Source organism: Podarcis filfolensis, assembly GCF_964270895.1.
Source record: "Podarcis filfolensis genome assembly, chromosome: 11".
NCBI lineage: Eukaryota > Metazoa > Chordata > Lepidosauria > Squamata > Lacertidae > Podarcis > Podarcis filfolensis.
The window spans coordinates 12,678,076-12,700,855 of NC_139613.1; the positions used below are offsets into that span (position 1 = coordinate 12,678,076).

The following is a 22,780-nucleotide window of genomic DNA, read 5'->3' on the forward strand; positions in this document are numbered from 1 at the left end:
CGGCGACGGCCGCGGGAGCGCCTGCCTCTCCGCCTCCTCTTGCTGCTGCTTCCGTAACTGAGCCTCGGAATCCGTGTCATCGGCGCTCGGAACCTCGGGGTCATAGAGCCCGCGCGGCGCAGCCAAAGAGGGCGGGGAGGGGAGGGGGCGGCACGCCAGCCAGCCAGCCAAGCGCCCGCCCCCTAGACGAGCCAGCCGGGCACACGCACCCGGCTCGGCCCGGAAGACCGCCTCCCCTTCCCTCCGCGCTCCAACTTTACGCGCGCCCCTCGCCGCGGACTGCACAGAGAAGGCGAATGGGCTGCGCAGCGCCGCCCTCCGAGGTAGTGTTAGAGGCGGCCGGGCTGCGTCTCTAACACCCCCCTCCCCATATCTTGGTAGGCTCCTCCAACTCCCATCAGCGCCGGCCAGCGCGACCAATGGTTAACGTCGACGTCTGGTGGGACACAGGGTCCCCCAGTTGTTAGAGGGCGCGACTAGTGTGTGTTAGAGGGCGGTGCGGTGCGGTGCGGTGGTTAGAGTAGCCCTGCACGGCACGGGGTTGGACTAGGTGACCCTCGTGGTCTCTAGGGTTCTCTATGACTCTGACCTGGGAGAACAGGGTTCGATTCCCCGCTCACGGGGCTGCCCCGGGGACAGTCGCTGCTCGTCAGCCCGACCTACCCCGCAGGGTTGTCGTGAGGGTGAAGTGAACAGGGGGAGGACCGTGTGAGCCGGAGGGAAACGCGGGATCGAACTGCGATGGCTTCGTATTATCGTTATCATTAGTTGCATTTATTTGTGTCGCTGCAAAAATGTCTCAAAGCCACTTGCAGTTCTGAAAGCGCGCGTGATACAAAATGTAACTACAGTATACTCAATAAAAGAATGTATTGATATACGTGCCGTAAGACTTTCGCTGTTTCCAATGGAGCTTTACTCCTAGGTAAGTGTCTCTAATTTCCAAAGGAGCTGGTTTAGGATTGTAGCCCGGCGCTCCAGTTCCCGCACATTTGGAATCTGGAGCCGAGGGTTTTTACTGAGTTTACCATTTTAGAGAGCGCCCTTGAGCATGTGCAGAATGGCCTTCCCAGTGGCTACCGCGAAGGGCTAGATCCCTCAGTATAGGGTAAGGGCTTACTCCGAAAAAGAGTTTCAATTTGTAGGAAGCGCCTCTGAGCATGTGCAAAGTGAGGAGCTCTAAATCCCACACATCTGGACTTAAAAAGTGGGGGTCTTCTCGGATAAAGACATTTAACATTTTTGAGAGCACGTAGGTCGCTTTCCCCGTGGCAAACGGAGACGCACAGATCCCAAACATCTGGTCGAGAGCTTCCTCGGTAAAAGTTTAAACTTTTAGGCAGCGCTTCTGAGCAAGTGTATAGAATCACAGAATTGGAAGGGACCCTGAGGATCATCTAGTCCAACCCCCTGTTAGTTAGAGCGTGGTGCTGATAACGCCAAAGTTGCAGGTTCGATCCCCATATGGGACGTCTGCATACTTTTGTAAAGTGGATTTCCACACACGCACAAATACACAGCTATTGGGGCGCTCCAGTTTCCAAAACTCTAGGTTTACTAGCGAGGTTCGAGGACAGAAAGAGTTCTAACTTTCAGGCAATACTTCTGAGCATGTGCAGAGCGCCGTCCCCCCTGGCTCCTGAGCAGATCCATCACACACCGGAAATTGCGGGCCAGGTCGTGCATCTCCGAGAGCGGGAACTTTCGGGAAAACGAGCCGTCCGGATTCCGGACATCTTTAATTTTAGAAACGGGGAATTGTCTGCCTGGGCGGAGCCTGCCGGGTTCTCTGAGCCTGCAGTTGGCCGCGGAGGAGATGGGGACGCGGAGCGGGTTCAAATCTTAGGCGTTGCCTACGTGGAAAAGCCAAGGCGGGGAGAGGGGAGAGAGTTCCTTCTGTGCCAGCCACGTGTAGATACCTACAAGAGAGAACTGGGCACCTTCGCCCTTCTGAGGCTTAAAACAGCATCAGTGGGGTTTATTTGCCATACAGCGAATGCAAAACAGAAACAAGAGCAAAGTTACTTCGGCTGCAAGGCTCGCCCTCATTGCAAAGCCCGTGTTGTTTATTATTTGAGCGTAAGGCTTTCTGGTGAGCAAGCAAGTGCCAGCATAGGAAACTGCCTTATACCGAATCAGACGACGTATCTCACTGTCTTGCAGTGGTTTTCCAGGGTACCAGGCAGGGCTCAATGACAGCCCTACGGTGGTATGCTAGGGACTGAACCTGGGACCCTTTGCATGCATAACATAGAATTGTGGAGGTGGAAGGGATACCAAGGGTCATCTAGTCTGAGCCCCCTGCAATGCAGAAATCTTTTGCCCAACATGGGGCTTGAACCCACGACCCTGACATTAAGAGTCTCATGCCCTACCGACTGAGCTACCAATGCAGATGTGCTCTGCCACTGAGCTACAGCCCTTAACCAATGGGCTCACGGCACACAGGACGAAAAAATTTTGCAAGGCTTGATGCAAAAAGGACACAGAGTGGTTTGAGAAACCCCCACCCAGCCGGGTCAACCAGTGTGTGACTTCCCTATGCACAGGGTCAGGGAGAAGTGCAAGGCAATTTTAAAAATGAATTATCTCCGCCTGCCAGTGAACTCTGAATTCCCTTCCAAACATACCTTTCTGCATGGCCCTGGTTTATAATTTGGGGAAACAAAATGCAGATTCTTAGAAGCTGTTTGTGGGTGACCTCTAGACTCCTCTAGGATTTGCCATCCTGTTTCTAAGCAAAACCCACACAATTTGGCCTACTAAGGGAACTGGAGGCTTCCAGCTCTTGGGTGGAGAGGCAGGGAAGGTGTCTCTGCTATTGGGAATAAAACAGAAGTGGGTGGCACCATCTTCACCCTAAACCATGCCCTGCTTTATGTGATGTGAGTTTCCAGGAGCATTTGCTTGACTGCAGCTGGAGACAGAATACTAGGTTGATCCGGTCTGATCCAGCCTTACTGTAATTTTTTTTTTAAGTGATTATATAAATGTGCAAAGGCTGAGGTGCCTGATCCACCTTGAGGCCCCATAAACAAGCTCACAACCTGTTACACAAGCTTAATTGCTCTCACGTCTTGCTATCCTAAATACACTTGCCATGAGATTCCTGGTTGGGCTACAATAGATGACTCTCGCGATCCCTTCCAACTCTTTGATTTTTATGATTGTATGAGACTCACATATATTTAAAGGACTATGTCCCCCCCCCCCCCAAGAATCCTGTTAAGGGTGCTGGTAACTCTCCTTCTCTTGAGGGGCAAACTATAGTTCCCAGGATTCTTTTGAAGTCACCTGCTTCAATTGTGCATTGAATATGCTTTAAATGTTTTGTGTGGACCTGCCCTATAAAGCACCGAAGTTTGATCCTGACTCAAGGCACTTTCGAATTGACACTTGCCCTAATAATCATAAATTAGAATTCTCACGCGACGCCTACTTGATCGGTATTGGATATGAAACTGCTGAGCATATGAGGTTGTCTTGAAATATATTATTGTGTTTTCACGTGTGGACTTGCTTTGTTCGCTGTGAAATCGCTTCGGGATATTTTTTTTTCCTGGGAAGCAAGCGGTTCATCCATGGGCGATTATCCATTGTTACACGCACGCCTTACTCGGAAGTAAAGCAGCGCCATTCCATCCAACGGGACTTCTCTCTCGGGCGTGCAATGTTCTGGCCCTCCGCCTCCCATACAGGAATGAAGGGATGCGAGGCAAAGGGAGGACCTTGAACTTTAACCAGATCCGGATTAAGCGATGCTGATCTCAGAGAGACCAGACGCCGGAACGAGGAAGGAAGGAAGGGAGTCTCTCCCCGTAACTCCGCCTTCCCAGCTGGCCGGCCATGCGCAGCGCGCGGGCGCGGGCGAAGGTGGCACCCGGTTGCCGCGGCCGCGCAGACGCCCCTCGCATCTAATGGAGGGGTCCGGAGACGACGAGGAACCGGATTGGCTTCTGCCGGAGCCCGGCGGCAGCCCTGGGAGAGATCCTCTTGCTGCTGGAGGAAGAGTCCCATGTAAACAGGGGCGAACAGTTGGGGGGCGGGGGTTTGTTGCTTTTCTTCCACTGCGCCATCTACCGAGCTCGGTACAAAGCGGCGTGGGAAGCGAATTCAGAATTGGGACCCGCTCCTCTTTAGTCTGCCGGGGAGCTGGAAAGCTGGCGCCTCTCCCAAGGATATTGGGAGCAGTTGTGGTCGCCTCGCTTCCCAAACGGGACATTGTAGAACTGGGAGCGGTTCAGAAAAGGGCAAACGGAAAATGATCCGATGGGATGGAGAGGTCCTGCTGCTTCCCATAGGCGCCTGGGACTAGATGGGCTCCTGGCCTGATCCTGCAAGGCTCTTCTGATGCCCTCTCAAAAATACAGGGAGTTCATTGCAGAAAGAGGAAGGCATAGCTAGAGGGGAATAAAGTGTGAGAGTGGGAGTGTCGCCGCTAACCTTCGAGAAAGCAGGCTGAGAACAGTATGAGAGAATGGAATAAGGAATACTTGATGGTTTACTAACACCAGTGTAATTTTGCACGCTTGCAAACTGCTGTGGACAGTCATCGGGGTGCATGCATGGGTGCAAGCTGCTGCTGTGTGCAAGAGATCTGTGGACTGGCGTGCTAATTCTTTCTTCATTATTAATTGGATTTAATTGCCCTCCCTCGAAGAGCAGCGTTAGAAAAGAGGTGGAGAAGGAAATGTATTGCATCCCTTCTGGGAGCACACACAGAGAGAGGTGCCATTAGCCAGCAGCTCTCCAACTTTTTTTTTCTGGGCCACACTTTTAACAATAAGAAATTGCTCATGACACACTGAATTATTTATTTTTAATAAGAAATACATTGGAAAACAAAATGACCACAACTAGGATTGCCCTCGGTTAAGGGGTGATATGATAGCCATGTTCAAATATATAAAAGGATGTCACATAGAGGAGGGAGAAAGGTTGTTTTCTGCTGCTCCAGAGAAGCGGACACGGAGCAATGGATCCAAACTACAAGAAAGAAGATTCCACCTAAACATTAGGAAGAACTTCCTGACAGTAAGAGCTGTTCGACAGTGGAATTTGCTGCCAAGGAGTGTGGTGGAGTCTCCTTCTTTGGAGGTCTTTAAGCAGAGGCTTGACAACCATATGTCAGGAGTGCTCTGATGGTGTTTCCTGCTTGGCAGGGGGTTGGACTCAATGGCCCTTGTGGTCTCTTCCAACTCTATGATTCTATGACTTGATGCTCTTGCTTTCATTTTTCAAAAGATACCCATCCATAGTCTGCAAATAATATCTATAGATAGATACTATACAACACTACAATGTAAAGTTTAAATGTTTCCTTGTCCTTGAATCTTCCCCAGCACACCTGTCATCCTTTCCTGCCACACCCTTTGAGAACTACTGCTATAAGGGGGGGGGAGCACCAAGCTTTGCCCAAGTCTGGTTGGGGCGAAGGAGGGAGCAGCCTACTTCTCACAATATTACCATTGAGGATCCTTTGCTGGAAGGCATTTGCCCCATCAATGTATCTTGGCTAGGGATGGAGGAGGATGTTACCTTCTCAGCATCCTCTCTCTCTCTCTCTCTTGAACTTTGGACCCCACTTTGAGTGCCCCCCCATGCAAAGATGGTGCTGTGCTCTTATGAGAATCGGTGTGCAGGTTGCAGGATGTGCCCCCTAACGAAGATGGCAAGTAAGGGTCAATGGTGCTGTATCCTCTGTGAGATGCAAGGAGGAGACCCCTTGACCTCAGCCCAATATTCCTGAAGGAGCATCTCCACCCCCATCGTTCAGCCTGAACACTGAGGTCCAGCGCCGAGGTCCTTCTGGCGGTTCCCTCCCTGTGAGAAGTGAGGTGACAGGGAACCAGGCAGAGGGCCTTCTCGGTAGTGGCACCCACCTTGTGGAACGCCCTTCCACCAGATGTCAAGGAAATAAACAACTATCTGACTTTTAGAAGACATCTGAAGGCAGCCCTGTTTTGGGAAGTTTTTAATGTCTGACGTTTTATTGTTTTTTTAATATCCTGTTGGAAGCTGCCCAGAGTGACTGGGGAGGCCCAGCCAGATGGGTGGGGTATAAGTTGCTGTTGTTGTTATAGTTGTTATTAACAAGTTTGCTTGAATCTGAATGTCTGTGAATTCTTTGCATCATGGATAAACACTTTTCCTCCTTGCTGCTCCCTTAAAACAGCAGCTTGAGGCCCCAAAATTTAGCCGGAAGATGTTCTTGTCCCTATAGTAAGAGAAGCTTCCTTTCCAAATATCTGTTGCTTAGAAGGCTGTTGTTAGAATTGCAGGAGCAGGGCCAATAGAACACTGGTAACTGTAGTTACAGCTAGTAAAATGTTAACATGCTTTAGCACTTGGTGGCGAAAACATGAAAAATGAATTAATCTCTGTTTTGACCTTTCACTGCAGCTTGCCATGGCAAAGTAGTATCAGCGGGAAGCTCTCGGCACCGAATCATTGTGCACCTTGACCTGGATTGTTTTTATGCGCAGGTGGAAATGATCTGCAATCCTGAATTAAGAAGCAAACCTTTAGGTAATCTCGTAGTTGCCTGCTCTTCTGTGTGCACGTTGAAAATCAGGGTATGCCTGCATTTTTCATTTTCCCCAAGTAATTATTACCTGTAACTCTGCTCTGATGGAAGCCCAAATAAATATTTTGTTTTTCTTAAATGTTTCTCATGAACCGACTTTTAATATATTTTTGTTTTAGCTTCTCAAAATATGTCAAAGTTTGTGCAGTTAAGCTTCCATTTGCCAAAAATGCAGTCCTTGACTACAATCTCAAGATTGAGTGCTTAAGGTTGCACTTGCTAGGGAATAAGACCCACTGAACACAGTGCAACTTGCTTCTGCTTAACTATGCATTGATTTGTGTTGGATATTAATCTTGGAAATTAAAAAAAGGAGAAAATCAGTACTGTGCGAGTTACTGAAATATACTTTGGCATGTTGAAAACTCCAACGGATTGTTCATTTCAGCTGCTTCATTTCTTCGTTTTCCAGGTGTGCAACAGAAATACCTGATGGTCACCTGCAATTATGAAGCCAGGAATGCTGGAGTCAAGAAGTGCATGTCTGTGAAAGAAGCCAAAGAAAAGTGTCCAGAACTGGTGCTGGTTAATGGAGAGGATCTGACAAAATACCGGGAAATGTCTTATAAGTTTACAGGTATCATCACCTTGACAGTTTTTTTTTTTAATTTTTATTGATACAGCAAGAAAAAAGAAAAAACACAAATACCAAATTACACACGGGAATAACCATAGACACATAATTTTCTTAGCAAACAATAAAACATATATTGGTCTTAACACTAAAAACCCAACCTCCGTCTATTCCATATTTCGATTTCATATTACTTATTGCCAATACAGACCTTTATCATAATTAAACTTTTTCTTAATATATCTAATTTCTTGCAACTATTACTGAAGTTCCTCAAATGCTGCAACAGAATTTAAACTACTATATTTATTTTTCAAATATTCTTTGAAAACCTCCCATTTTGAAACAAGTTCCTGTTTTGATTTATTCTTTATTTTTTCTGATAGATCATCTAATTCAGCATATTCTGTCAGCTTTTGGATCCAATCTTGTATAGAGGGGATTTCATTACTCTTCCATTTTGCCGCGATCAGAACTCTTGCTGCCGCCGTCGCATATAAAAAGATTTTTAACAATGTGGAATTGGCAAACTTTGTCCTAACTTTCTAGATTTGGATTTATATCCTTCCCTATCACAGGGGCTCAGCCATGAGTACAGATCTCACCTATATAACCTGGTGAAGGGACTATATCCAATTAGGAGAGTACGTTTCCAAGCACAATTCAAAGTGTTGGTGCTGACCTTTTAAGCCCTAAAAAGAGCCTCGGCCCAGTATATCTGCAGGAGCGTCTCCAGCTCCATCGTTCAGCAAGGACACTGAGGTCCAACCCTGAGGGTCTTCTGGCAATTCCCTCCCTGTGAGAAGTGAGGTTACAGTAAGTTTACCAGATTTTTTTCAATGAATCCGGGGACACTTTTCAACTTCAATGGATTTTGTATGGGGACTGATTTGTAAATCCGGGGACTGTCACAGGGAACCAGGCGGAGGGCCTTCTCAGTGGTGGTGCCTGCCCTGTGGAACACCCTCCCATCCGATGTCAAGGAAATAAACAACTATCTGACTTTTAGAAGACATCTGAACAGTGGCGTAGCGTGGGGGGTGCAGGGGGGCCGGCCGCACCGGGCGCAACATCTGGGGGTTAGGATTAGGGGGCGCAAATCCACGGGTTAGGGGGCGCAAATTACTTGCCTTGCCCCGGGTGCTGACAACCCACGCTACGCCACTGCATCTGAAGGCAGCCCTGTTTTGGGAAGTTTTTAATGTTTGATGTTTTGTTGTGCTTTTATTCTGTTGGAAGCTACCCAGAGTGGCTGGGGAAACCCAGCAAGATGGGCGGGGTGTAAATAATAATAATAATAATAATACTGCGGGAGGCAGTGGAAGACAGGAGTGCCTGGTGTGCTCTGGTCCATGGGGTCACGAAGAGTCGGACACGACTAAATGACTAAACAACCATAATAATAATAATAATAATGCACTCTACCTGCAGAAGGTCCCAGGCTCAGTATTTGGCCTCTACAGTTAAAAAGATCCGATAGTAAGTGATGTAAAATGTTCTCTTCCCGAGACCCTGAAGAGCCACTCCCGATCAAAGTAGAAAATACTGGGCCATAAGGGCAAATAATCTGAGCTGTCATAGGATAGCTTCATAGCTTCCTTTTATAGGACCCCTGCAGACTAGGTTTCTATTGCAGGTTTATTTTGTAACATGTTCTGGACACAAAGTTGGGTTAGTGGTGGATTTCCTCTTTGCTAGTTGCTCTGAAATGCTTCCCCTGACACTGCCATGTTATTGTTGTCCAGAGGGGCTAAAGCACAGCAAGAAAAATAAACCAGAAGATTTGTGCGTAGTATGACAGATTGAGTAATTTCACTAGGAAGTAGTAGTAGTAATAATAATAATAATAATATTTATTTATACCCCGCCCATCTGGCTGGGCTTCCCCAGCCACTCTGGGCGGCTTCCAAAAAAATATTAAAATACTGTAATACATCAAACATTAAAAGCTTCCCTAAACAGGGCTACCTTCAGATGTCTTCCAAAAGTCTGGTAGTTGTTGTTCTCTTTGACATCTGGTGGGAGGGCGTTCCACAGGGCGGGTGCCACTACCGAGAAGGCCCTCTGGCTGGTTCTCTGTAACTTGGCTTCTCGCAGTGAGGGAACCGCCAGAAGGCCCTCGGTGCTGGACCTCAGTGTCCAGGTAGAACGATGGGGGTGGAGACGCTCCTTCAGATATACTGGAATATTATGAAATGTGTACCAATTGGAAATGAAGCAGTGTGACAGCTCCCAAACTTTTGCAGGTGCAAATAGTATTGAGGGCAAGGTGGTCAGGAGATGTGAAGCCCACTAGGCAAGAGCAGATAAGGAAAGGACTTTGAAAGATGCAAGCTCTGAAGGGGCTTCAGGAGTCATGCACAAGCAGGGAAAAGATGAGGTGCATAGGCTTCAGCTTGTGTCTCACACCTCCAGAACTTCCCCTCTTGCTCCTCCTACTTTTGTTGTAATGTGTGGACATTGGCTGGGGACCTCCGGACAAGGAATCTTCCCAAGGTCCTGTCTTAGTGATGTCATAAAGTTGCCTTGTGATGTGTGCATCTCCTGGAAGCAGATGCATCTCTCATCGACAGCTTACTCCCTTGAAATTTAAAGTTGGAGTAATAAAGGGCCTGAAACTTAACAAAACTTTCTCTTTTATTGCATTTAAAGTATTTCTTTCTGTCTCTTCATGGCTGAAGCAGTCCCAGAGTGCATTGAAATCAATGCACAGTGAAAACAGGTTGGGTGGAGGGAGATAATAATAATAATAATAATAATAATAATAATAATAATAATAATAATAATTAATAATAATAAAATTTATACCCGGCCAGAGCTGGGCTCAGGGCAGCTAACACCAGTAAAATTACAGTAAAAACATAATAGGGGGGGAAACCCAATTTAAAATACAGGTTAAAATACAATTTAAAATGCAGCCTCATTTTAAAAGTAGCCCATAGATCAAAACCGTAAGGGGAGGGAAACATAAGGGTCAGACTGAGTCCAAACCAAAGGCCAGGCAGAACAGCTCTGTCTTGCAGGCCCTGTGGAAAGATGTCAAGTCCCGCAGGGCCCTAGTCTCTTGTGACAGAACGTTCCACCAAGTCGGGGCCAGTACTGAAAAGGCCATGGCCCTAGTTGAGACCAATCTAGGGACCTCCAAAATGTTGTCATTTGTGGAATAACATACAACCTGCAGAATCATGGCAGCGATCCTCTCCTCAAAGCCTGGGGAAATAAGTCACAGCTCAAGCCTGCCCTTGTCTACTCAGAAGTAATGCAGTGGGACTTGCTCCCCGGCAAGTGGGGTTGGGATTAGGGCCTGAGCATTCAGCTGCCACCAAAATCTTGTTCATTTCAATCAGCCTTGCAAAGGAGATGTTTATTGCATTGGCTTTGGACTCGAAAGCTGTGGGTGGAAATGCCACCTCGTATCAACTCCCCCAGGTCTCCTTAAGCAAGATGCCTTGTCTCACTGTTGCTTCCTGTCTAAAGTACTCCATATACCATATTGGCCCGAATATAAGCCTCACCCACAAATAAGCCGCACCTTTAAAATTCAAGGGGGGGGGGCAGAAAAAAGACTAAACCTGAATATAAGCCGCTCCCTTAAAATTCCGCAGGCACTCACACCCGTTCCGTTCTGCCATATGTCTGTTTCAGCAGCGATATTGTAAAAGCCAATTTTTGTAAGGTGGTGAATTTAAGCCACACTTTAACTTTTCATGGTCGGAATTTGGGGTGGGGGAGTGTGGCTTATATTCAGGTCAATACAGTAACATGGTTGCTGCAAGAATGGGCAGAATGAAAAACAAATAGAAGAATAATTATTTTATTAGAAGAATAATTTTGATCTGGATTGATCAGGTATGGTAGACATTATGGTGGGCTGGCCTTCCAACTTTCCTTACATCAACGGAGCAATGCATTCCTGTGTTTATGTTTAGCTTCCAACCCAGGCTGCTGCGTGTGGGGACCCCGAGCTGAAAAGTGCATCCTTCAGGTCTGGACTTGGACCCATCTGCCTCTATTCTTGCTCAGTCAAAGAGAAGGTGATTACGGGTTCCTCAAAAGAGCAGTTCAGAAATATTAGCCAACCTTGTCAAAAAGTGTCAGGCCTAGGCTATGGGCAGCAGTCTGTGATGAGCCTTGGATTTTTCTATTAAGGAGGTATTAATTTTCTTCTTCTCCCTGTAAGGTAAAGGTAAAGGACCCCTGGACAGTTAAGTCCAGTCAAAGGGGTTGCGGCGCTCATCTCGCTTTCAGGCCAAAGGAGCCAGCATTTGTCCACAGACAGTTTTCCGGGTCATGTGGCCAGCAGGACTAAACCTTTTCTGGTGCAACAGGACACCGTGACGAATGCCAGAGTGCACGGAAACACCATTTACCTTCCCGCTGCAGCGGTACCTATTTAACTACTTGCACTGGCGTGCTTTCGAACTGCTAGGTTGGCAGGAGCTGGGACAGAGCAACAGGAGCTCACCCCGTCATGGAGATTCGAACTGCCGACCTTCCGATCAGCAAGCTAAAGAGGCTCAGTGGTTTAGCCACCCGTGTCTCCCCTTCACTACCTCAGTTAAACACTTTGTTGTTTTGTTTACAGCACTGTTGGAAGAATTTACTCCCCTGGTGGAAAGGCTTGGATTGGATGAAAATTTTGTAGACATCACTGAGATGGTCGAAAAAAGGCTGGGACAATGGAAAAAAGATGCCTTTTCTCAAATCTCTGTCTCGGGCCATGTATATAACAATCAGAGTAAGTACCTTGCCCTTCCTATGCAAGGTTGCTTGGCCTGTTAGGTGCACCTCTTCATAACTCTTTCTGTTTGCTTCTCAGCTGTCGATTTACATGATCCAGTGCACATACGATTGGCTGTGGGGTCTCAGGTGGCAGCAGAGTTGAGAGCAGCCATGCACAGCAGGCTAGGCCTCACAGGCTGTGCAGGAGTGGCAACTAACAAATTACTCTCCAAGTTGGTGTCCGGGACCTTTAAACCAAACCAGCAAACTGTTCTGTTACCGGAGGGTCAGCAGGACCTCATGAACAGCCTTGACAACATCATGAAAGTGCCTGGTAAGATGGGGAGGGGGAGATTCCTCTGCTCCACTTAGATGTGCACTCACCTGTATAGGTTAGGTTTAAGAGGAGGGGGATTGGGGAAGAGGTTTCTCTTTTTGAGTGGGTGGCGGGAAAAGAGAAATTCTACCTTGGTTTATTCTGTACACACATTGTGTGTTTTTTGTGTATAATTTTTTATTAAATTTTCTGTTTTACAAATTAAAATATTCATTTAAACAACCTAAAAATGTCAATGATTTCCCTTCTTCTCTTTCCATGGTTCATTTTTCATATCATAAATCCCTGCATATTTTACATAAACTAAACCGTTCACTATTCCATTATTACATCCATCAAAACTTATTCACACTGTTGAATTTATCATAATGCTGTCAATGTCTTCAAGTGTACACAATCACACCCACCCCATACTCAATAAACATTTTCCTATCTTCTTTAACGTATGTTCTTCTTGTTCTCTTATTCTGTATGTTAGGTCCACAAGCTGCGTGTATTCCATCAGTTTAAGTTGCCATTCTTCTTTAATTGGGACCTCGCTTGCTTTCCATTCTGGGGCTAACAAAACACGGGCCGCAGTCGTAGCATACATAAATAACCTTTTTTGTCACCTGGGAATTTCAATCTGAATTATCCCCAACAAAAAGGATCTGGGGTTTTTTTTTTTTTTTTTTGGAAAAGCACTTTTAAACTTTTTTAAAAATTCATTATGAATTATTTCCCAATACTCTTTTACCCTTTTACAGGTCCTATTCTGTACACACATTGTTGCCTTTCTTAGTGATTGATAGGTTCTCAATCTGGAAGCAAAAAAGGCCGTTCAGAAATAAGGGGCCAGTTTTTACATACTAAGGGGACTTCCTGGGTTTGCTTTCAAATAAATAAATATCCTTGTGGGCATGCCTGAAGCCTCCTGCTGTCTTTGAATTGAGGACTTCCTAGTTCAAGGCCAGCATTCCATTCCATTTCATGCTAGTATACTGAGAAATTTGCACTCCCTTGTTTGCTCCAGTGCTTGTAGAGTGAACTATTTCTCTTGTGCAGGTATCGGCTATAAAACAGCAAAGCGCCTTGCAGCGCTGGGACTCACCACGGTGAGTGACCTTCAGACGTGCCCGACTGCAATCCTAGAGAGAGAGCTGAGATCTTCAGTTGCCCAACATATCCAGAAGCTCAGCTGGGGAGAAGATGATTCCCCAGTCAACCCATCGGGGCTCCCTCAGGTATAGAGGAAAACACAGATGCTCAAGGTCTTCCCAAGAGCCAGTGTGGTGTAGTGGTTAAGAGTGGTAGACTCATAATCTGGTGAACCGGGTTTGCTTCCCCGCTCCTCCACATGCAGCTACGGGGTGACCTTGGGCCAGTCACACTTCTCTGAAGTCTCTCAGCCCCACTCACCTCACAGAGTGTTTGTTGTGGGGGAGGGAGGGAAAGGAGAATGTTAGCCGCTTTGAGACTCCTTCAGGTAGTGATAAAGCGGGATATAAAATCCAAACTACTATTACTACGCCGCCGCCTCCTCCTCCTCCTCCTCCTCCTCCTCCTCCTCCTCCTCCTCCTCCTCCTCTCTCTTCTTCTTCTTCTTCTTCTTCTTCTTCTTCTTCTCTGCCTCCGTTCTCAACATTCTGCCGTGCCCTAATCACTGGGGGTGGAGAACACTTTCTCAGCCCAGGTCCCACATTCCCTCACGGTGGACAAAGGCCAGAGGCAAAGATGGGCAGAGCAATGGATGCAAATCTAGATTCTGTGTCATAGGTTCTATTCCAGCCACACACACACCAGCTGTTTCAGTGCAGACCTACCTCTCCCCAAGAGGCATTAAAAGGTAAAGGGACCCCTGACCATTAGGTACAGTCGCGGACAACTCTGGGGTTGCGGCGCTCATCTCGCTTTATTGGCTGAGGGAGCCAGCATACAGCTTCCGGGTCATGTGGCCAGCATGACTAAGCCGCTTCTGGCGAACCACAGCAGCGCACAGCAACGCCATTTACCTTCCCGCCAGAGTGGTACCTATTGATCTACTTGCACTTTGACATGCTTTCGAACTGCTAGGTTGGCAGGAGCAGGGACCGAGCAACGGGAGCTCACCCCGTCACAGGGATTCGAACCGCTGACCTTCTGATTGTCAAGTCCTAGTCTCTGTGGTTTAACCCACAGCGCCACCCACGTCCCCAAGAGGCATTATCACAGATCAAATAATTTCCATCCCGGCAAAAGCTTTGAAATGGACATTGATGTTGAGGGTTGTGGCCCAAGAAGAGTCCTGAGGCCCAGACAGAGATATCTGGAGAGAGTGAATCTCCCCACCTCCCTGCCTGAGTTTTCTTGCTTTTGGGATCTGTCTGTCTCAAGAGACAATAGAGTGTGCCATCAGGGGTGAAGTCAAACCATTGCGTTAGCAGCAACAAAATGACCTCTTCAGGGCACAAGTCTGGGCAGTGTGTCCGGAGGTCCTGGGCTGCCCAGATGACAATACCCTGCTCTCAGCCTCACTGATGTGGTCCAAAGGAAAGCAGAGCAATACATTTGGTACTAGCTTGGCTGTGATTCATCAGAAGTTTGACTTACTGTACTTGGTTTCCCCAAACGCAGTATTTCAGAGGTGATTTCACAGCATGTAAATCTTAAAGAACAAAGATAGTTGGGTGAAAAATCAGCCCGTGCAGAATGTACAGATCCATGGTTTCCTCATATTTTTTCCGACCCATTTGTTGTCACTGTGGTATTAACAATTACAATAATGGTTTTTTTAATGTTCTGCAGTCTCTCAGTGATGAAGACTCCTTTAGAAAGTGCTCTTCCGAAGCCGAAGTGAAAAAGAAAATTGAAGAGCTGCTCACTAGTCTTCTGGACAGGTGAACTTACTGTGGAGTATCTTATCAGAAGAGATGCGCCTAGGCATAAGCTGAAATATCTCTTATCACATATGTATTTTTGACTTGGCTACCATCATGCATGTGTGTGTCATTTGTCCTGCCAATGGTTATTGCATTCAAATCAAGCAGGACTGGGGACCTGCAAGCACAGGGCCTAAATGCCGCCACTCCAAGCCTCTCTCTGTCTGGGCCTCTTGCCCAGGCCAGGCTTCCTCTCCCTAGGTCTTGCCTCTCAACAGCCTCCTCGAATGCTGTTGCCTGGCTGGAACATCTCCCTGTGCTGTGATCATGGATGGAAGATGGAGAATGGCATGTGTCTGCGCAGAAGCTATTGGCTTTTGTGTGGTCAAAGCAAGAGTCGGTTCTGTAGCTCCGCCCACCACTGGCACTTGACACTTGCCCCGCCCCCAAAGGTCACCCAGGAGGGAATGGGCTACTTCCATTCACAGAGGGAACCGGAGGCCAGGGGAGGCTTCTACCGGAGTCAGAGGTGATGTGGCATTTCCACCAATGTCCCTTGAGCAGCCTTCTGCATGACCTCTCTTATGCTGTCCCCCAGTCCTCCAGAACAGGTATACATACACACACACACACACACACACACATTTTTATTATTTTTTTAACATATCAGTTCCAACAGTCATACAACATAACTTCTCATCTTATACAATATTTTTAGACTTCCATCAACACCTTTGATGATTTTCCGTTCTTTATCACTTATTATGCATTTCTTAATTTCTATATTACATTTAATTATCCTTAACTAATAATTCTCTTCATAGTCTTTCTTGCAATAATTCAAATAATTCACCTTACAAAACTTCTCGCAATCCTACTAGCGTAATCTGTTCATCACAGTTACTTTTCAGATAGTTCATATATGTACTCCAGTCTTCTAAGAATCTCTGATCCCGCAGGTTTCGAATCCTTCCTGTTAATTTATCTAATTCTGCATAGTCAATCAACTTCATCCTCCATTCTTCTTTCGTCGGTAGTTCTTCTTCCTTCCATTTTTGTGCCAATAGTATTCTTGCTGCTGTCGTTGCATATAAAAACAGCTTACAATCCTGTCTGTTAATATCATCTCCAACAATGCCAAGTAAAAATGCTTCTGGTTTCTTAATAAATGTATATTTTGACATCTTTTTCATCTCATCATATATCATTTCCCAGAAGTTTTTCACTCCAGAACAGGTTTTCTAGGGGCAAAGGAGCTACAGGAGGAAAAGGAGATTGGCAAAAGTCATCCCACCCCCTCTTTCTGCCAGCAGGAGCCGCTCACAAGATCAGGCTTCCTCATAAACTCGGCCCTCCAGATGTTTTGAGACGACAATTCCCATCATCCCTGGCCCCTGGTCCTGCTAGCTAGGGATCATGAGAGTTGTTGGCCAAAAACATCAGGAGGGCCGAGGTTGAGGAAGCCTTCACAAGATGCTCCTGCCAGTAGAACCTGAATTTGAATCTCAGCCATAATCCAAGCACATTGTTTAGTAGTGTTGATAAAGTGTTGCTTTCTCTCCTTTGGCTGAAGAAGCTTCCCCAAACCTGACACACACACACACACACAGGCAGTTTGTGGCCCCCAGCAAATTACCTCCCAAGACAATGTGGCCCTTGATGAGGTGGGGATGTCACCCACTTATCCACGTAGCTGAAGCACTTGGAATATTCCTGCAGTGCTGTAAAAATGCTTGATAGGGTTTAGTTTTCTTGAGCCAGGCGAAACTGAGATGTTTGGGAAATGGTGGACATGTCAACCTCTGTCTGCTTCTCCATGTTTGTTTGTTTGTTCCTTTTGGTTAGGTTATACACGGATGGAAGAAAGCCACATACCATAAGATTAACAATCCGGCAGTTTTCCCCTACCAATAAATGGTTTAATCGGGAGAGCCGCCAGTGCCCCATTCCATCGCATGTGGTCCAGAGGATCGGAACAGGTAACTTGCCTTTGTGTGTGTGTGTGGGGACTTCTCCTTCAAGATGCGTCTTGTGCCACCATTGCATGCTTTTCAATGATTGGTCAAGATACACTCCTTGGAGCTTTGGTTGAGCTGAGCGCCTTCCCTCCTTGCTGGGTTGCTTTTCTGTTCTGTCTGGTTCTGTTTTGTTACCAGTTGGTTTTGTGGCTTTGTTTTCTGATGTTTATTATGATTTTGTGCTTGCTGCAGTTGCGAGATTTTTGTATCCTGACCTGGGACTGTTCCGTTAAGGCTTTTAAGTGCAAATAACCAATCTGAAGAATTGTGTCCAACGAAATTGTACTTCGAGTAGACTCATTAAAATTAATGGAGCTAGGTTAGTTGGGCCCATTAATTTATATGGGTCTTCTGTGAGTAGCGCTAACGCTGGGTACATTTCTAAACAACTGAGGTGCAGAGGCTCATCACACTAGCCATAGCGATTCCTCCAAGGAGAGCAGAAAACTGCCTGCATCTTGATCCATTACATAATGCCTCCCTACACACACACACACACACACACACACAGGCACCAGCACATAGCACAATACCCTGTTTACCTGTATTAGCTGACAGTGAGCTGGAAAATGATGGTGTAGTGGTTCACATGTTGGCCTTGTGCTGGGGAGAGCAGTGTACATGACCCAGGTCAGCATTCATTTTGCATTTCATTCTAATCAAGCACTATTATGCAATGTAGTGTGGTCATTTAAACCACTTGAGGAACCCTAACTAAGGAGAAAAGCATCCAGTCTCCCTACAGCAAAGAGCAGCAATTACCTAGGCATGACAGACAATGTGTTAGGATTGCAGTCATGATGTTTCTTTGGGAGTAAGTTCAGTATATTCTTGGGGGGCACAGCTTCTTCATCCCAGGCCTACAGGTAGCAACCATTTCTTATCCACCTTGTCTCTTTGTTCCTAGCACCCCTCACTCCCTCTGTCATAACATACAGACTCTCCTGGCTATAAGGACTGGGAAGTATCTTCAGAGTCCCCTCTGAGCCAGCGTGGTATAGTGGTTAAGAGCAGTTGACTCATAATCTGGTGAACTGGGTTTGATTCCCCGCTCCTCCACATGCGGCTGCTGGGTGACCTTGGGCCAGTCACACTTCTCTGAAGTCTCTCAGCCTCACTCATCTCACAGAGTGTTTGTTATGGGGGAGGAAGGGAAAGGAGATTGTTAGCCGCTTTGAGACTCCTTCGGGTAGTGATAAAGCGGGATATCAAATCCAAACTTCTCTTCTTCTTCTGAGTCTTTCCTTGCCTCAGTGCCCTGTCTCTTCTCCTTAATCCTCCCTTCCTTGCTCCTCTCTCTCAGCTCTTTGCACTAGAGATGACAAAGCATCACTCTGCCCGTCCCCAAAAGAGATCAGGCCTTCAAGTGTCGGACGTCACTCCTTGCAAAGGCCCAAGGTCTTTACAAATCTGCTGTACAATTATTTTGGGGGAAAGCCTGATGCTTCCTGCTCCAAGGTGCCCTCCTCAATTTACTTTGGGGGCAGGGGTAAGGCAGAGATAGCTTTAGGTTCTCCCAGTTGCCACTGAGTATACTCTCTTCTGGTGACTAGCAGTGTCCACAAAAACTTCTGCCTATCCCTTTCCCTACTGAACACCCACTCACGTATCAGTTGCCTTGCATCCAGGCTCCCTATATATTGTTTTCAATTTTTTGTTTCTCTGCATCCTGGGCTTCAGACCACCCTTGTATCCCACCCAAGCAAACAACTTTCCCTTCCCTCATAGAAACGTGGAACTGAGCATTGGGTGCCAGCGTGCCAGCTCTGGCAACGGGTATTGGAGGCCTCATTGTTACAAGTACCATACTGTATAAATCGGCATTAGCCAATCTGGTGTCCTCCAGATGTTGTTGGATGACCACTCTCACGGTCCCTGACCATTTGTTATGCTGGCCGGGGTGGTGGGAGTTGGGAGTCCCAACATCCAGAGGGTACCATGCCGTCTCCCCCAGTATAGATGATCTTTACTGGAATTCTGGTGCAGATCTTGTTCGGCACTGTAAAACGTGTGTAACTTCAGGGTGGGTTTCTCCTGCTTAAATGTTTACATCCAGGTGACTCCAAAGTCAAGACACACCTGGTTGCTCTCCTGATGAAGCTGTTTCATAAGATGATAAACGTGCAAGTTCCATTTCATCTGACGCTTCTGAACGTCTGCTTCTCCAGTCTCAAGGTCCCTCCTGCTTCCGCCAAGCAGACTATTGGGTTTTATTTAACTCGTTCACCACCCTCTTCCAGCTGCAGCAAAGTCATTCATGTAAGTTCATAACTGTATTTCTTTTTGTAAAAAAAAATGTTGCCTGCCCTGTCCCAAAGAAATCTTTACTTAAATTCACCAAAAAAGAGCTGAGCTCCTCACCTATACTTTGTGAATAAGAATCTCATCTAGTACACCAGCTTAAACTGCTGGTATTGGATGTGTCGCAACCACAAATACAGTATAGGTCAGCGGTGGCCAACCTGGTGCCCACTGGATTACAACTTCACAATCTCCTGACCATTGGCCATGCTGGTTGGGACTGATGGCAGTTGAATCCAACAGCATATGGAGGGTACCCGGTTGGCTAACCCTGGTATAGATGGTCCCTATCAGAATTCTGGCACAGATCTCAACAGCAGTTTGCTTGTTTTTATAAATGAGTAATGTATGTGTAGAGCAGGCAGACTAGTGAAAATATTTCTGGACTTACTCGCAAGAGTACGGTTCAAGGAGCAATTAGAAGAGATTGACAGTCAACTGAATGATGCTTGCTGGGTATCTCAGTCTACCTTTGCCAAGCTAATGCTGTCTGCTGATGTTTTGGACTACGACTCCCATCAGCCCTAGCCAGTGTTATGGACTGGTTGGATGCAGAGGAATGGTGGGAGGAACTGGCTGGGGAGCCAGCAACAGGGCTCAGTGAGTTGGGAAAGTCTGTGGCAGAGAGAAGTCAAGAATGAGAGGCAGAAGCTGAAGCAGGAGAGTGGAAGGAGGGCGGTCAAGAGGCAGAGGTGAGTCAGGCTGGTGAAGTTATAGGTGTCTCCCCCCCCTCCCTGATGTGATAAGCTCCCCTCCCCCCGACTGTCAGGCTTTGGGAACTCGGCTCCCCACCCCTTAGGCTGTAGATAAGCAGGACAAAACGAAAGGAGTCTGTTACCATTTAAAGAGTTTTTAATGATCACAGCAAAAGAACAAAACATTGATTCTTGGAATGAAAGCGCTCCCAATTAAGGTTTCCACCCACTTCCCTCCTAGTCCCTTCCGCGCCCTTTAATCTGATCTCGCAGCCCCCTTGCTTTTCGTGTAGCCACCTTACGTGGCCTTGGGCTGATAGGCTGGACACTTCCCAGTGAGAGAGAGTCTATCAGCTTCTTCTCCTAGCTGTCCCCCACTCAGTTCTGCCCAGCTGTTGTCTTCCAAACTATGTCCCTCTGTAAATCACTGTTCCAAATGTATACTGCTCCACTGCTCCTGGGCAGCTTCAGGATCCTGCTCAGGGGGAGGAGGAAGCTCCCACCTTTTCTCATCAGAGCAGTACTCCTCAGTACTCTGACACTGACTTGCAGAACCAGGAGAGGTATGAAACGGGAGGAGCAAATACAGACCGCCCGCAGGCGCAGTCTCTGATTGCTTGCAAGAAGCCCTGGAGAGGGGGAGGTGGGGAGCTTTAGTCATGGCAACTTATTTCATGGATTAGGCCCTACTACAGGGCATGAGCTGCTTTGCTCATTAGGCCCGAAACCCAGCCAAGTCTCTTGAGTATCGTGCTTCGCTAATAAAGAGTTAGCCCCAGCTTTAAACTCTGCTATTTACTGACTAACTCTGCAACAGCCAGGCTGGGGCTGGTGGAAGCTGTAGTCTGAAACATCTGCTCAGAGCACCAGGTTGGCAAATAATGTTCTTGCACAAAAAATTGTGTCATTTGTGTTGCAGGAAACAGAAGGTATGGGTGCAGGACGAATAACTTCAGGAGATAAGCTGGACTGCTGTGAAGCTTCCTCTGAGGTGAGGGGTGCTATAAAAGGTCGACTGGAGTCCCCAGACCTCCTGAAAGATACTGGCCTTCTTGAGTTCCCGCTTCATTTATTTCCTGATGGCATTGACTGCGACGTGTTTAACCAGCTTCCAGCAGACATTAAGGAGGAGATTATTTCTAGCCAAATGAGAGGAGATTCTACAGCATCTTTACAGGAACGAACATTATGGGTCCCGAGGGAAGGAATTCCGGCTAAGGCACAAGACCAAACGAGCCATGCGTCTTTGATTTCTGGAAGCATCCAACAGGACATAAGCTCTTTGGCATGTGGGGGCACGGCATCCGCCAACAACAAGCAACCGCTAGCTGTAAACACTTGTACTCCCAGCTGCCTTCTAGAGACTGGTGAAAATGCCTCAATTGCTGACGCTACTGTGCGTGTTAAAAGCTCGCCCCCAGTTCCGTCTCAGCCTTCTTTTCTGCAGCTTTGTATTCCAGAGGGGCAGAAACACCCAGACAAAGAAGCCAGCAACGAAGGTTGGAAAGACGGTTCAAAACTTGTCCTCCCTCCCAATATTGATCCCCAAACCTTTTCCGAGTTGCCTACAGAGATGCAGAAGGAACTGTTGGTGGAGTGGAAGAGCCAGGAGCTTGCCTCCAAGCTGCCGGCTGGCAAAACTCAAAACAGGCTCAAAAGGGAAAAGAAAGGGCTTCCTTCAGCCCCCCACTCAAACAGTTTATTAAGATATTTTAAACCCAAATGATCACCAGATACACTGGGTTATCAGTGCAGTGTTGAAACTAAAGAAAATCACATGGCTGAATTCTAGGATGGTGCCATTTCTGACAGCAACTGGAGAAGAGGGCTTGTTTTGTTTTGTTTTGTTTTAGTGCACCCTCAAGATATCATCCCTGCACATGGTCAACTAGCTCTTGCCTAGCTTTCTCCCCAATGTGCTACTTTGCTACATGATAAGGATTTGCTTCTTTAATATGTTGGGAGTGCTCAGAAAATGCAGCTACCCACATGCTATCTGCTATACTGTAATTGGGAAAGAACCTGACCATGTGATTTTGATGATTTGTGCAGGTGAGCTCTAATCCAAAATCCCTTTTCTCTGAAATGTAAATTGCTTAAAACTCTGGAGAAGAGGTACAAGGAAGGGAAGTGGGGGATGGGGTTGGATTAAAGGAACACCACCAGGAAATATTGCTCCCCCTACTCTCGCCATCAAGCACATTGTGGTGATGAGGTTTCTGACCTCTGAAAAGGCAGGTGAGAATATGGGATGGGCGAGGAAAAGCACATAACAGGAGACATGAGACAACAGACATGAGCAGATGGAAATTGGTGGACCCAGATACTCTGGTAAGGCAGGGAGATTCAGAAAATGGGGTTTTCCATTTCCATCCTCAAAGTGGGAGTAGTTGACACAAACACAACCAGAATTCTTCGTTCATAAACACAATAAAGTGTGTTATTAACCATGGAGTAAGAGTCTGAATTCTTATGACAAACATACAACTTCTTCCCACTTCTGTGTAGAGCAGGTCTAAATACTGTCAGCTTCCTGGAACTAAGCTTGTGTTCCTTAAAGAACTTTGAAGCTGGGAGAAATTTTACAGGTGCATGTGTTCCTATTTTAACATTTATGCTGTAAAGGCACTCCGTGCATGTGTATTTAGGAGGAAGCGCCATGGTTTTCAAGGGGGCTTACGCTCAGATAAGTGTGTGTAGCACAGCTGAG

General features: G+C 46.9%; 1 protein-coding gene across 5 annotated transcripts; it reads left to right on the forward strand.

Moving 5' to 3' along the window:
* Positions 1 to 193: 193 nt before the first annotated feature.
* On the forward strand, positions 194 to 22,524 carry POLI (DNA polymerase iota). 5 transcript variants are annotated; one of them, XM_083575612.1, is made up of 11 exons: positions 3,847 to 4,017; positions 6,403 to 6,528; positions 6,999 to 7,163; positions 11,746 to 11,898; positions 11,980 to 12,216; positions 13,264 to 13,442; positions 14,983 to 15,074; positions 16,902 to 17,035; positions 19,131 to 19,333; positions 20,990 to 21,826; positions 21,863 to 22,524. In XM_083575612.1, the coding sequence occupies exons 1-10, from the start codon at positions 3,918 to 3,920 to the stop codon at positions 21,794 to 21,796; spliced, it is 2,196 nt and encodes a 731-aa protein (XP_083431738.1). In that variant the 5' UTR covers positions 3,847 to 3,917; the 3' UTR covers positions 21,797 to 21,826; positions 21,863 to 22,524. The 5 variants fall into 5 exon arrangements, with proteins under 5 accessions (XP_083431739.1, XP_083431737.1, XP_083431738.1 ...); XM_083575613.1 differs by lacking the exon at positions 3,847 to 4,017 and adding an exon at positions 194 to 323 and having other exon boundaries at positions 20,990 to 22,524; XM_083575611.1 differs by having other exon boundaries at positions 3,641 to 4,017; positions 20,990 to 22,524.
* Positions 22,525 to 22,780: the final 256 nt, after the last annotated feature.

What these genes read in the sequence shown, in the direction of transcription:
- POLI (XM_083575611.1), top strand. Translation starts at nt 3,759, where the DNA reads ATGCTGATCTCAGAGAGACCAGACGCCGGAACGAGGAAGGAAGGAAGG. An exon ending in TGCTGGAGGAAGAGTCCCAT is followed by an intron (nt 4,018 to 6,402) that starts GTAAACAGGGGC and finishes CTTTCACTGCAG; the next exon opens with CTTGCCATGGCAAAGTAGTA. An exon ending in CAACATCATGAAAGTGCCTG is followed by an intron (nt 12,217 to 13,263) that starts GTAAGATGGGGA and finishes TCTCTTGTGCAG; the next exon opens with GTATCGGCTATAAAACAGCA.